Source organism: Canis lupus, chromosome 11 (genome assembly GCF_011100685.1).
Source record: "Canis lupus familiaris isolate Mischka breed German Shepherd chromosome 11, alternate assembly UU_Cfam_GSD_1.0, whole genome shotgun sequence".
Taxonomy (NCBI): Eukaryota; Metazoa; Chordata; class Mammalia; order Carnivora; family Canidae; genus Canis; species Canis lupus.
Window position 1 is genome coordinate 6,096,598 of NC_049232.1, and position 12,186 is coordinate 6,108,783.

Here is a 12,186-nt window from a genome sequence, read left to right on the forward strand (position 1 = left end):
TTTATAGATTGCTTGGGTAGTATGGATATTTTAACAACACTTATTCTTCCAATCCACGAGCATGGAATATTTTTCCTATATTTGTGTCTTCATTTCTTTTCATGAAGTGTCCTGTGATTTTCAATGTGTAGGTGTTTCACTTCCTGGGTTAAATTTATTTCTAGGTATTTTATTCTTTTGATGTAGATGTAAAGGGATCGTCTTAATTTCTTTCTGATAGTTCATTATTAGTGTATAGAATTGTAATAAATTTTTATATGTTGGTTTTGTATCACACAGCTTTACTGAATTCATTTATTAATTCCAAGAGCTATTTGGTGGAGTTGTTAGGATTTTCTACATATAAAATCTTGTCATTTTCACCAACTGTTTTATATGTTCCTTTCTGATTTGGGTGATTATTATTATTATTAATTGTAATTGTTCTGGCTAGGACTTCCAATATTTTGTTGAACAAAAGTGTCAAGAGTGGTCATTTTTGTCTTGTTAATGATCTTAGGGGGAAAGCGTTCAACTTTTCACCATTGAATGTGATGTTAGCTGTGGGCTTGACATATCTGGCCTTTGTTATGTTGAAACATCTTCCCCCTATACCCAGCCTTTTGAGAGTTTTTTTTATTTTTTTATTTTTTTTTATTTATTTTTTTTTTTTATTTTATTTATTTATGATAGTCACATAGAGAGAGAGAGAGAGAGGCAGAGACATAGGCAGAGGGAGAAGCAGGCTCCATGCACCGGGAGCCTGACGTGGGATTCGATCCGGGGTCTCCAGGATCGCGCCCTGGGCCAAAGGCAGGCGCCAAACCGCTGCGCCACCCAGGGATCCCGAGAGTTTTTTTTAATCATAAATGGATGTTGAATTTTGTCAGATGCTTTTTCTGCTTCTATTAAAATGATCATATGATTTTTATCTTTGATTTTGTTAATATGGTATAGCACATTGATTGATTTATGAATGTTGAACCATCCTAGCATCCTTGGAATAAATCCCACTTGATCATGGTGTATGGTCCTACTAATGTATTGTTAAATTTGCTTTGGTAATATTTTGTTGGGGATTTTTGCTTTAGTGTTTATCAAGGATACTGGCTTGTAATTTTCTTTCCTTGTGGCACCCTTGTCTGATTTTTGTATTGATAATGCTGGCCTTGTAAAATGAATTTGGAAGTGTTCCCTAATCTTTTGTTTTTGGAAGGGTTTGAGAAAGATTGGTATTCATTCTTCTGTAAATATTTGGTAGAATTCACCAGTGAAGCCATTGGTCATGGACTTTTGTTTGTTGGGAGGATTTTGGTTAGTGAATCTCCTTATTAGGAATTTGTTCAGATTTTCTTTTTTTTCTTTTTTTTTTTTTTGTGATTCAATCTTGGTAGGTTGTATGTTTCTAGGAATTTATCCGGTTCTTGTAGGTTGTCTGATGTATTGGCATGTAATTGTTCATAGTATTCTTTTATGGTCTTCTGTATTTCTGTGGTATCAATTGTAATGTCTCCTCTTTCATTCCTGATTTTATTTATTTGATTCTTCTTTTTTGGGTGAGTCTAGCTAAACGTTTGTTAATTTTTATCTTTTCAAAAAAAAAAAAACTCTAGATCTTGGTATGATCTTTTTTTATTGTTTTAGTTTCTATTTTATCTATTTCTAGTATTTATTTTTTCTATCTTTCTACTTACATTGGGTTTTGTTCTTTTTCCAGCTTTTTGAGGTGTAAAGTTAGGTTGTTTGAAATCTTTTTTGTTTCTTGATGTGGGCATATATCAGTATGAACTTCTCCCTTAGAACTGCTTTTGTGGCATCCCACAAATTTTGGTATGTTGTATTTTCAATTCTGTCAAAGTAGCTTTTTTTACTTCTCTTTTATTTCTTTGATGCATGGCTGCTAACGTTGCATTATGTTTTGATTCTCCAAATTCTATGTACTTTTTGTGCCTTATAGAGCCCTCAGATAGTTGTTCTTTGTATTTTGTTAAGGGATGTAGGTGCTGTTTGTAGAAAGATTTCTTTTTTTCTAAGTTCATAGTCCTTGATACCAGAAGTCACTATTTCTTAAATTGGGCACTTCATAGGATCGATCAGATTTAAAAGAAGAAATCGAAGTCAGAAGTGGTTAAGAAAAAATTTGTGGAGCAAGTATTTAGCTAAGCTTTACAAATAGGTTTATGTTCTCATATGAAACATTTAGTCAACTGCCTAATTTTTGTATTTCATTAGAGTAAATAGAGGTGTATAGTTTCTGTAATGAGCCATATGGAAATGAAGTTTCTATTGTATTTTCTAGTTATAAAGTAGATGGTGGCTTATAGCAACAATATAGATAGTGTTTTCTATTTTAGCAGATATGGCTCTAATTTTGTGTGTTTTCATGATTTATTATGATAAATAATAAAATTTTTCATGATTACCTACACATGTAGTTCCTAAAACTCATTCAGTATTTTTGAGCAGTATTTTCTAACTGTAAATAGCCTGAAATATTAGTGGTTTAGTGGTTTAGAGGATTTTCAAATAGCATTTTCAAAATGAAACATAATGAAACGTGTTAAAGAACACACCTCCAGGTAAAAATTATTCTGTGGAACTTTGGGGCATATATGGTTGTTTGCAACATAAAAAGTATTTCTTACTGTGTTGTATGATCCAAACAGTGGCTTCTGTTTTAGAGCACCCCACTAGTTAAAATATGGTATGAAACTTTACATTTTCTTTTTCCATTTAAAACGGTTAATAGAATTATAATTTTGGGTGATTCTGTGTGATTTGGAATTGTGGTTTACAAAGCACTTATGAAAATTTAAGTTTACATTGAGGTCATTACATGGAAATATGAGAGAGAATGAAGTCATATATATGTATTTATTTATTTATTTATTTTCATATATATGTATTTAAATCATATTTTGAACTGACATATTAGTAACATTGTCAGGTAAGAAGTAATGTTAGCGAGATGTGTAAGAACTATCATTTAGGGGCACCTGGGTGGCTCAGTGGTTGAGCATCAGGTCATGATTCCGTCCTGCTTCTCCCTCTGCCTATGTCTCTGCCTCTCTCTCTGTGTCTCTCATAAACAAACAAACGAACAAATAAGATCTTAAAAAAAGAACTATCCTTTAAACAGTTTGACTTGGGTTGAAACACCTTAAAAATATCAGTGTCTTATTTTTCTTGTGTTTTATGTTATTTTGGTGACATTTATTTTCTATTTTTTTTTAAAAAGATTTATTGATTTATTTATTCATGAGAGACAGAGAGAGATGCAGAGACATAGGCAGAAGCAGATGCAGGCTCCATGCAGGGAGCCGATGTTGGACTTGATCCAGGGACCACGGGATCATGCACTGAAACAAAGGCAGACACTCAATCACTGAGCCACACAGGCATCCCCTAGGTGACATTTAAATCTAGGATGTTGATTAAGATATAAGGACTCTCAGATTTAAATCTGAGTGTGAAATAAGAAAAGAAATATTAAAATGATTCCTGATATTATAATGTATAAATGTCTGCTGTACATGAGGCAGAATTTTATTCTAAATAGAAGCATATATAGTCGAGCTAATGTAAGTCAAAATTGTACACTAGATTTTCTTATTTTATATTTAATTGAAATATTGGTGACTCTTGTATTTTGTAGTTATTAATATTAATGGAATGATAATTCAATAGTATACTATACAGTTTTCACCCACAGTAGTATACTATACAATATCATCCCATTTTAAGTGGGATTTTGCTTATATTTCTATTACTAGTGCCTATTAGAGATATGGCCAATAATATAGCAGTGTGTTATAAACCATGTAAAGAATGACTTCTTTCCAAACTTTTGTTTCTTAGGATATTTATGTTTTTGAAGTGTATGTGTCAATTATTTTTTATAATGGTTCTCAATTTTTCTTTGTCTTCTAGTTTCACTGAAAAGGGTTTATTTGTTTTCCTATTATTACTCTGTGTAGTTGTTAAGTATTCTTTTATAGTTCTAGTTGTTCTTTCTGTATTCCCTCTTCATTTAAGGTTTCTGAATACTGATCATTTTCTAAGAAATTTTGTGTGTGGGTGTGGGTATGTGCATATACATACGTATGGAACTTAGCAATTTTGTTTGCTTCTTAAATTACTCTTTAAAATGGACATGGAACAAATATTTTTAAATCACAGTTTCATGGAAAAGGCTCTGGAATTTAAGAAAGGCAACCCACCAACTCTTTTAGTCATGACTCTTAAAAATTACCTTTCTTTCCTTGTGAGGATTCTTTGATTCATTTCCATTTCAGTTCAGTTCAACAGATACAGAATGTCTACTGTATTTAAGATACTGTAGAAAAAAAGCAGGTAATCAAAAATGCCTTAAATTTATAATACTACTGGTACAGCCACTCTGGAAAACTGTATGGAGGTTCCTCAGAGAGTTAAAAATAGAACTGTCCTATGACCCAACAATTGCACTGCTGGGGATTTACCCCAAAGATATAGATGCAGTGAAAAAACCGAGACACTTGCACCCCAAAGTTTATAGCAGCAATGTCCACAATGGCCAAACTGTGGAAGGAGCCTTGGTATCCCTCAAAAGATGAATGGGTATAGAAGATGTGGTCTATGTATACAATGGAATATTACTCAGCCATTAGAAATGACAAATACCATTTGCTTCAACGTGGATAGAACTGGAGGGTATTATGCTGAGTGAAGTAAGTCAATCAGAGAAGGACAAACATTAAATGGTTTTCATTCATTTGGGAAATATAAAAAAAAATAGTGAAAAGGATTAAAGGGGAAAGGAGAGAAAATGAGTGGGAAATACCAGAGAGGGTGACAGAACATGAGAGACTCCTAACTCTGGGAAACGAACAAGGGGTAGTGGAAGGGGAGGTGGGAGGGGGGTTGGGGTGACTGGGTGACTGACGGGCACTAAGGTGGGGCACTTGATGGGATGAGCACTAGGTGTTATACTATATGTTGGCAAATTGAACTCTAATAAAAAATACAAAAAATGCTAATGAAGTAAACAAATATTATACTAACCTTAAATATTTGTGAAAATAAATTGTTGAACACTCTGCTGACCAAAAAAAAAAAAAAAAAAAATTATAATACTTTGCAGTTTCCAAAACACCTTTGAATATGCATTTTCTTAATTGTTATTACTAATAATTCAAGAAAGCAGATAGTTCACATAGATTAATTCCTATGAAAAAATTGAGGTCTTAAAAGATTGTGACTTAACCATGGTTCCATGGTTCCCATAGCTAGTGAATGACAGCTGAAGCTTGAACGAAAGCGTAAGCTCAGTGCTGTTGTAAATTCTCCTTTACCACTGTTATGCAAAGACAAAGCATGCATTAATTTATGCAAATTATTGGCCATAATGAGGCTGTGTTTTAATTCATTCACTTAATATTCTAAGTGCTTCAAGGGCTAGGATAGGATCAGTAAAATAAGATCAAGACAATATCTTTTAGGTTCATATGAGTATCTGGAAGGTACTTTTCAATTAAGACAGTGACATGTATCAAAATGCTTGGATATATGAGAATGGTTATGGCATACTTTTTCTTATTTATTGGTAGATCTATTGCACATAACTGTTCAAAAGAGTGGTGGGCTGGTATTAGAGACTACACTTACTCTGATGTGTGTTAAAGATCAGTATGTTAAGGGTCCTTAACATACACCATTAAATTGTTTTATTTCTGGTATTGTGGGCTATGTCTCTGCAACATCTTTCCTCTTTTTACCCATAACCCCTCAAAGGCTCAGTGCCAGAAAGAACAAAACCGTATCTTTATTTTGTCATCATATCCTCTCTCAAATAGATCATACTTTCATTGCTCTCTTTCCAATTTGGCTTTGAGTCACTGCTGTGATTCTAGCTGTTGAACAGTCTTTCAAGGTAGCAGTTAGTATTTTGGTTGAGTAAAAATTGTTGTGAGGTTGCCATTCTTACCAATGTAGTAAGTTAGTTTTACTCATTCAGTTATTAGAGCCATGTTGTCTGAGGCATATGACAATTGCATGTTACAGTCTTCCCTAAATATTGATACTTGAGACTCACTGGAAGTTAAATCTCAAAATTTATACTCATAGTTCTGAGATTAGAGAAACCAGTCATCTATCGAGTTTAATAAAGCCACATTTGTGCTGTTTAATATTTTAAGAGAAAACTTAAACTGTTTTAGTCTGTCTTTACTACTTTTGCCCTACCTGATTAAGTTTTGCTATTATTATGTTAATTAATAAGTTCAAAGGAAATGTTCTAATTAGTTTCTGTCATAACCGGGAACCATAATAAGAGTACTTTGGAAAGCATGATAACACCTGCTCACTAATAAATATCATTTCTTTGTCTGGCTCTTTTCCAGTCTCACTAACTATGTCTAAATGTGTGAACCTCTTACCATCTGGGTACTTCAATTTTCCTCTAAATTTAAACAAACAAAAAGTCTTACCTGTATTCTACCTAATGCAGAGTTTTGAAAGATAATGAGAGGTCATTAAAGTGTGAGTTAAAATCTCTAACTATTTAAAAATCATTGGCTTTACATATATACTATCTTAAAATAGTAATTTACTATTTAAAAGCCATTGTCTCTTTTAGTGTACTTCATTGCTTAGCCTAAGACCTCTATTTTTAGAATACAGCGTATTTGAAGACCATCTTTATTGTTGAATTTGATAGGTGTGGCACAAGGCCAGTGTTATGAGCCCAAAGGGAGAATTTGCAGAATATGCAGGTTGAAGGAGCCCGGGAACTGACTTTCCACGAAGTCCAGGTTATTCATGTTCATTCCCATGGATGGGAGATATGCTTAAAGTTGACCGTTGTCTTCCTTCTATACCATCTGATTCCAATCTGCACTTGTCTTTTCTAGCTTGAGACAGTCGAATGGCAGCTTAACCTTCAGATGGCTCACTCTGCTCAGGCGAAACTGAAATCTCCTCAGGCTGTATTACAGCTAGGAGTGAGCAATGAAGATTCAAAGGTAAGAAATGGTATCTCATTGAAACAGTGTATTTTGTTTACTGGGTCATGTACTTTATTGTTAGCAAGGTCTTTGCTCTCTTGGTTGAAAATTTAAATACAATCAAATAAGGATTAACAAATTAACAGCTCTTTATTTATAAGTGACAGTTTTTGATATCAGAATGATTTGTCACTTTAGTATTCATTTGAAGAAATGTCTTGCAAGGTGCCTTTCTTGCAAAAACATATCATAATGTCTCCTTTTAAATTCTGCAATAAGAAAACTTGGTAATGCCAGATACAAGATTTTAATGATTCAGATATTTGTGGATATTTCTGAGTGTTTTGTGTTTTAAGCTGCATACATATGCTAGAGGGACTATTGTTGTCTAACCAATGCCTAGATTATGAAGGTGGCATGAATTGTATTTGTATGTGTATGTGTGTAGCACTTGTGTGCATGTGTTTAAATTCCTATTCTTGCAAAACGGAATTTTGGATTTGTTTTTTACCGCATGGTGATTTCTCCTTTAGTGTTAATTTCAAGAAGCTTGAACGTGTAATCTACTTGAAAGAGTTGGCCTGGAATATTTTCTTTACTGTAGCATATAGAGAAATATATTTTAAGATATCAATAAAAGCTATTTGTTGTATTTTTATTGTAATTGATTCTCTTTCTAAGGGAGTGACTCCCCCTCCCCCCCTTAACGGAAGGAGACTTCGCCTCATGTTAAGACAAATAAAATAAAGATGAGAATGAGGTAGGAGGATCAGAGGCAGGAGAGATTACTCTGCCTGGATGTGATCAGAGGATGACGGGAGAAATGTTATTGTTTATAATGGCCATTGAAGGATGGGATTATTATTACTTCTTTGTTAGAACTTTCATTATGTGTTATATCATGCACATTTTTATTAACCGTAAGAACTAGAACCAATACCTAGCCCACGTTCCATGTCTACAAAATTTTAGGCAATTGAGTTGGGTCTCACCACATATAATTAATTCACCACAGTGTTTCAAAAGTATTTCATTTCATACATTTGCAGTTAATAAATATAAATAATATGTAAAATAATATAAATTTAGTGGTTAAGAGTTGAACTGACTAGTATACTGATATATGTTGAACTGACTAGTATACTGAATTTGGTAGCAGAGTTACTTAAATCTTTATGAGTGTTAGTGTCTTCCCTTGTAAAATGGGGATAATAATAACCTGTCTCACAAGGTTTTATATGAAGAGTAGATACCCATTGTATGTAGTATTTTGTTGAATGCCTAATATTACGTAAATGCTCAAAAAAATGCAGGCTGCTTCCATCTTCATCATCATTATCATCGATAAAACTTTTTTTGGCTGCTGGATAAATAAATATCTTTGTTTTAAACTGAAGCTGACAATAAACTTTTTTCCTGATGGAGTTAATCTTTTGCCTTTCTTTGCCTTCTTTTCCCCTTTTATTTTTTGGTCATGTATTTTCATATTTAGGCTAACTGGGAATTGGGGAGGCAAAGGACAGCCTGGGAAGTCCTTCTTTTCTTTCCCTGAACTAGGGAAGGCATTCCTTTAGGTTTAGGATAATATCTGGACCTCACTGGTGTAGACTGGGACTGTTCTGAGTGAAAGCACATATATGCACCTGTGTATGTCATACATACCTACACAGATTCATATATACTCCAAGGGGGGATCCCTGGGTGGCGCAGTGGTTTGGCGCCTGCCTTTGGCCCAGGGCGCGATCCTGGGGACCTGGGATCGAATCCCATGTCGGGCTCCCAGTGCATGGAGCCTGCTTCTCCCTCTGCCTATGTCTCTGCGTCTCTCTCTCACTGTGTGCCTATCATAAAAAAAAAAAAATATATATATATATATATATATATACTCCAAGGGGCTGTACACTTTCACTGTTGTATTCTCATGACTACCATATACTATGTCTGAATAGCTAAATGTAAAATATAGGTGGGATGGATACTATTTTGACCATATACTGGGTACCTTGAGTATCACAGTTTAGGCAGTGCTTGACTTCGGGATGCATGAATCCTCCTAGGTCCCTTATGTCTTCAAAATGTTTATATGGCAGTGATATTTTTAAGCAATAGGGAGGAATGAATCATGCTTCTAGTAAAAGAGTCATGTTTTTAATTCATATTATTTAGAAAATCTCTACAGATGTAAAATTCACCTCTTTGGAGATAGAGGCTTGAGTACATTTGATGTTCCTGTGCATTGCTGGTTTGAAATTTTGAATGAATGTGTGGTTATCCTTATAACTTGTAGAGCTGGGGAACCATTTTCACTGGCAAACAGATCCTTGGGAAGAAGAGTGGCAGCACACAAAAGTAAAGGGTATTTTTATTTTGTATGCAGACTTACGTGAGCCTCTGTGTATTGCCTATCTTCCCTATAGCATTGTGGGGGTTTGGCCCATTTCTTGTATCTGCTAAACAGAAGACATTTAATGAAGTGTCTGCCCCCTGTCGGCCTGGACAGACTCTTGCCATCTCCAAGTGATGTGTGTCTACACTTGACTACCACATCTCTGTTCTTTCACCAAACTGCTGCTGGGAAGCTGTACTTTTTCCTTTGTTTACATTCTCTCTCTCTCTCTCTCTCTCTCTCTCTCTCTCTCTTTTTTATGATCTGGTACTCTATTCTTTGTACTTGAATGAGAGTTTGGGAATTCTTGACAGGTTGGAATATTAGGTGAAAGGAACAGGAATATGGAGCATATTTTCAAAACCAAGTTTGTTAAAAGAAGGGAGAGTTTTAATTTAAAGAACGACAAAAAGCTAACACTGTTAGTTTATGATGCAAAGTATCATAGAATACAGTTGCCATATTCTGAAATTGGCATTTGTTTAAAACAGGAAGCATTAAATAAAATTATTTTAAGTGAAGATGACACAAGGCAGTTATCCTGAAAATAGATGTGCATTTGAAATAATTCTGAGAGGATTAGAGTAAGTAAAAATTATGAGAAAGACTGTTTTTGATGTTTACTTTTGAGCTGTTGAACTGAAAACTTCCTGTAATTCACTGAAGTGTGCAGTTTCTAAGAGTCTTTCTTCTTATTCACTTCCAACATACACATGAAAAGTGTAGCCTGCAGTGAAGTTTTAATTGCTATCACATTAGATAGCATTGTTGTACTGGTCTCCTTTCTCTTGGAACATTCTTATCTCAGGGCTTTCCTGTTTTGCTACTAATTTTATCATGAAAACTGGGTGATTGTAGCTTTTCCTACAGTATTTTGATATATATTCTAGTTGTTTGCAGTTAATTGTCTTAGCGTTTGTCTACTGCATTTAGCAAAGTAAGATTATCTTCCTGTTTCAAGATAACTCAAAATGAGATTTTTTTTTTTTTTTGGTTTATTTCATTAGAGGGCAGTAGAGCTCTTTGCTTACCTAACCTCTGGCATTTACAGTGTTATTTGAAATAACATTCAAAATAATGTGTGAAGTCCGTAGTTGTGGGAAATGCTAAGTGTTCACATTTCTAATCGGCATATAACAATAGAGTTCTCTTGTTTCTATCAACAAAATTAATGCCTATTAATCAGATATGTACAGAACAAATAAATGAAATCATTATGATTCCATTGTTTGTTAATTTCTTTATGATTATTTGCCAAAATGAAATTTATTAAAAAGCCTTCAACACTGTTGATATTTTTGTTACATTCTGTCACTTGTATTAATTTCTTTATGAGAAAAGAGAACAAAATAATCCCCATGATAGTTGAATGGCTCTAATAACTTATATAGTATAACTAGTTCCAGGCTAATCATAGACAGTTAAAATGTCTTTGTGTAGAGAATAGCAATTTTATACTTAACAATGTTGGCATTTTTGAATAATCAAAGCACCTTAACTTTGAATATCCCAGAAACACTAAAATATTTACATTTTGCTATTGAGTGAGCATTATTGCATTTTCCCCAGTAACTTTGCAATGCCAAGACAGTTGTGTTTTGTTAGTACAGTGGTTCTAAATTTTTTTGGTACGTCTTTTAAGAAAGAATTTTTGTATTTCAATCTTGTCTTCTTTTGAAACAACTGAGACAAAATTCGCCTTGAAGAGGAACGGTCATTTATCTTGATGTTAAGTTGGATTATGCTCAGGTTGTACATGGTACTTTATGGATGGGCACTTACAATTTCGAGTGAATTTAGGACTTTCAGTACCAATTTTTTGAGTTAGAGATCTTTATTCTTTTTTCCAAAATGGATGGCAAATTCTATTGAGAGTGAAGAAAAAGTAGGGAAAGCCCTGTTAGTGCTCACTCTGTGCTAGCTACTCCTTTATTTAAAATACTTCTTTCAGGTGTGAATTCTTATTATTATCCTTATTTTATAGACAGGGGAATGGAAACACATACATGCTAAATTATTCTCTTAGGTTGTACAACTAAAAAAATTGCAGAACTAGAAACCAGACAGTTTTACCTCAGAGCTCTGTGCTTTATTCATTGCTGTTCTTTATTTATACTGTATCTTTTGCTTATTTAATAATTTAGAAATTGATCCTATAATATGCATATATATTTGAGGGTGCTGAAAGCTGTTCTTTTTTTAAATTAATTTATTTGAGAGAGTGTGCATGTATGCATGCAGGAACAGGAAGAGCAGAGGGAGAGGGACAGAGAATCCCAGGCAGACTGTGTGCTGAGTGTGGAGCCCAACATGGTGCTCCATCCCAGTACCCTGACATCACGACCTGAGTGGAAACCGAGAGTTGAATGTTTAACCCACTGCACCATCCAGGTGCCCTGAAAGCTGTTCTAATTGTTGGTTGTTGGTTCTCCAAAAAATGATAGAGATATGGATTCTAAATTTCCTTTTCCTTTGATTAAGTTGAAATAATTTTACACTTTAAGTCAATGTGAGATATAACTGAACACTTTTACATAGTAAGTACAGTTATATGTTCTGATGTTTAGTAGAAGCTCCATTTATTAACATACTTCACTGTAATAGCTACTTGGCATCATGATGCTGATACCTTATGAACAAAGAAATAGGCTATCTCATTACAAAGAAAACATCCTTAGATCTGCTTATGACAGATAATCTTAGTAAGAGGAAAATACGTATGTTGTTCATATATGAACTCTTGTATTAGAAATGTAAAGAATTTTGATCTCCTTAAAAGTGATGTTTGTATTGACGGATTTTGAAGGACCTTCAAATTTCTCTAAGCTACTCTGATGA

At 34.0% G+C, this 12,186-nt stretch overlaps 1 protein-coding gene across 4 annotated transcripts in view; it reads left to right on the forward strand.

Moving 5' to 3' along the window:
• Window positions 1–12,186, forward strand: part of COMMD10 (COMM domain containing 10) — a 185,149-nt gene that overhangs the window by 25,771 nt on the left and 147,192 nt on the right. For all 4 annotated transcript variants that reach the window (XR_005366529.1, XM_038551854.1, XM_038551856.1 and 1 more), the window contains one exon: window positions 6,870–6,980. Coding sequence is in view for 3 of the 4 variants with exons in the window: in XM_038551854.1 (XP_038407782.1) it covers window positions 6,870–6,980 (111 nt within the window). In the remaining variant the exon portion in view is untranslated. The remainder of the gene's footprint in view (window positions 1–6,869; window positions 6,981–12,186) is intronic.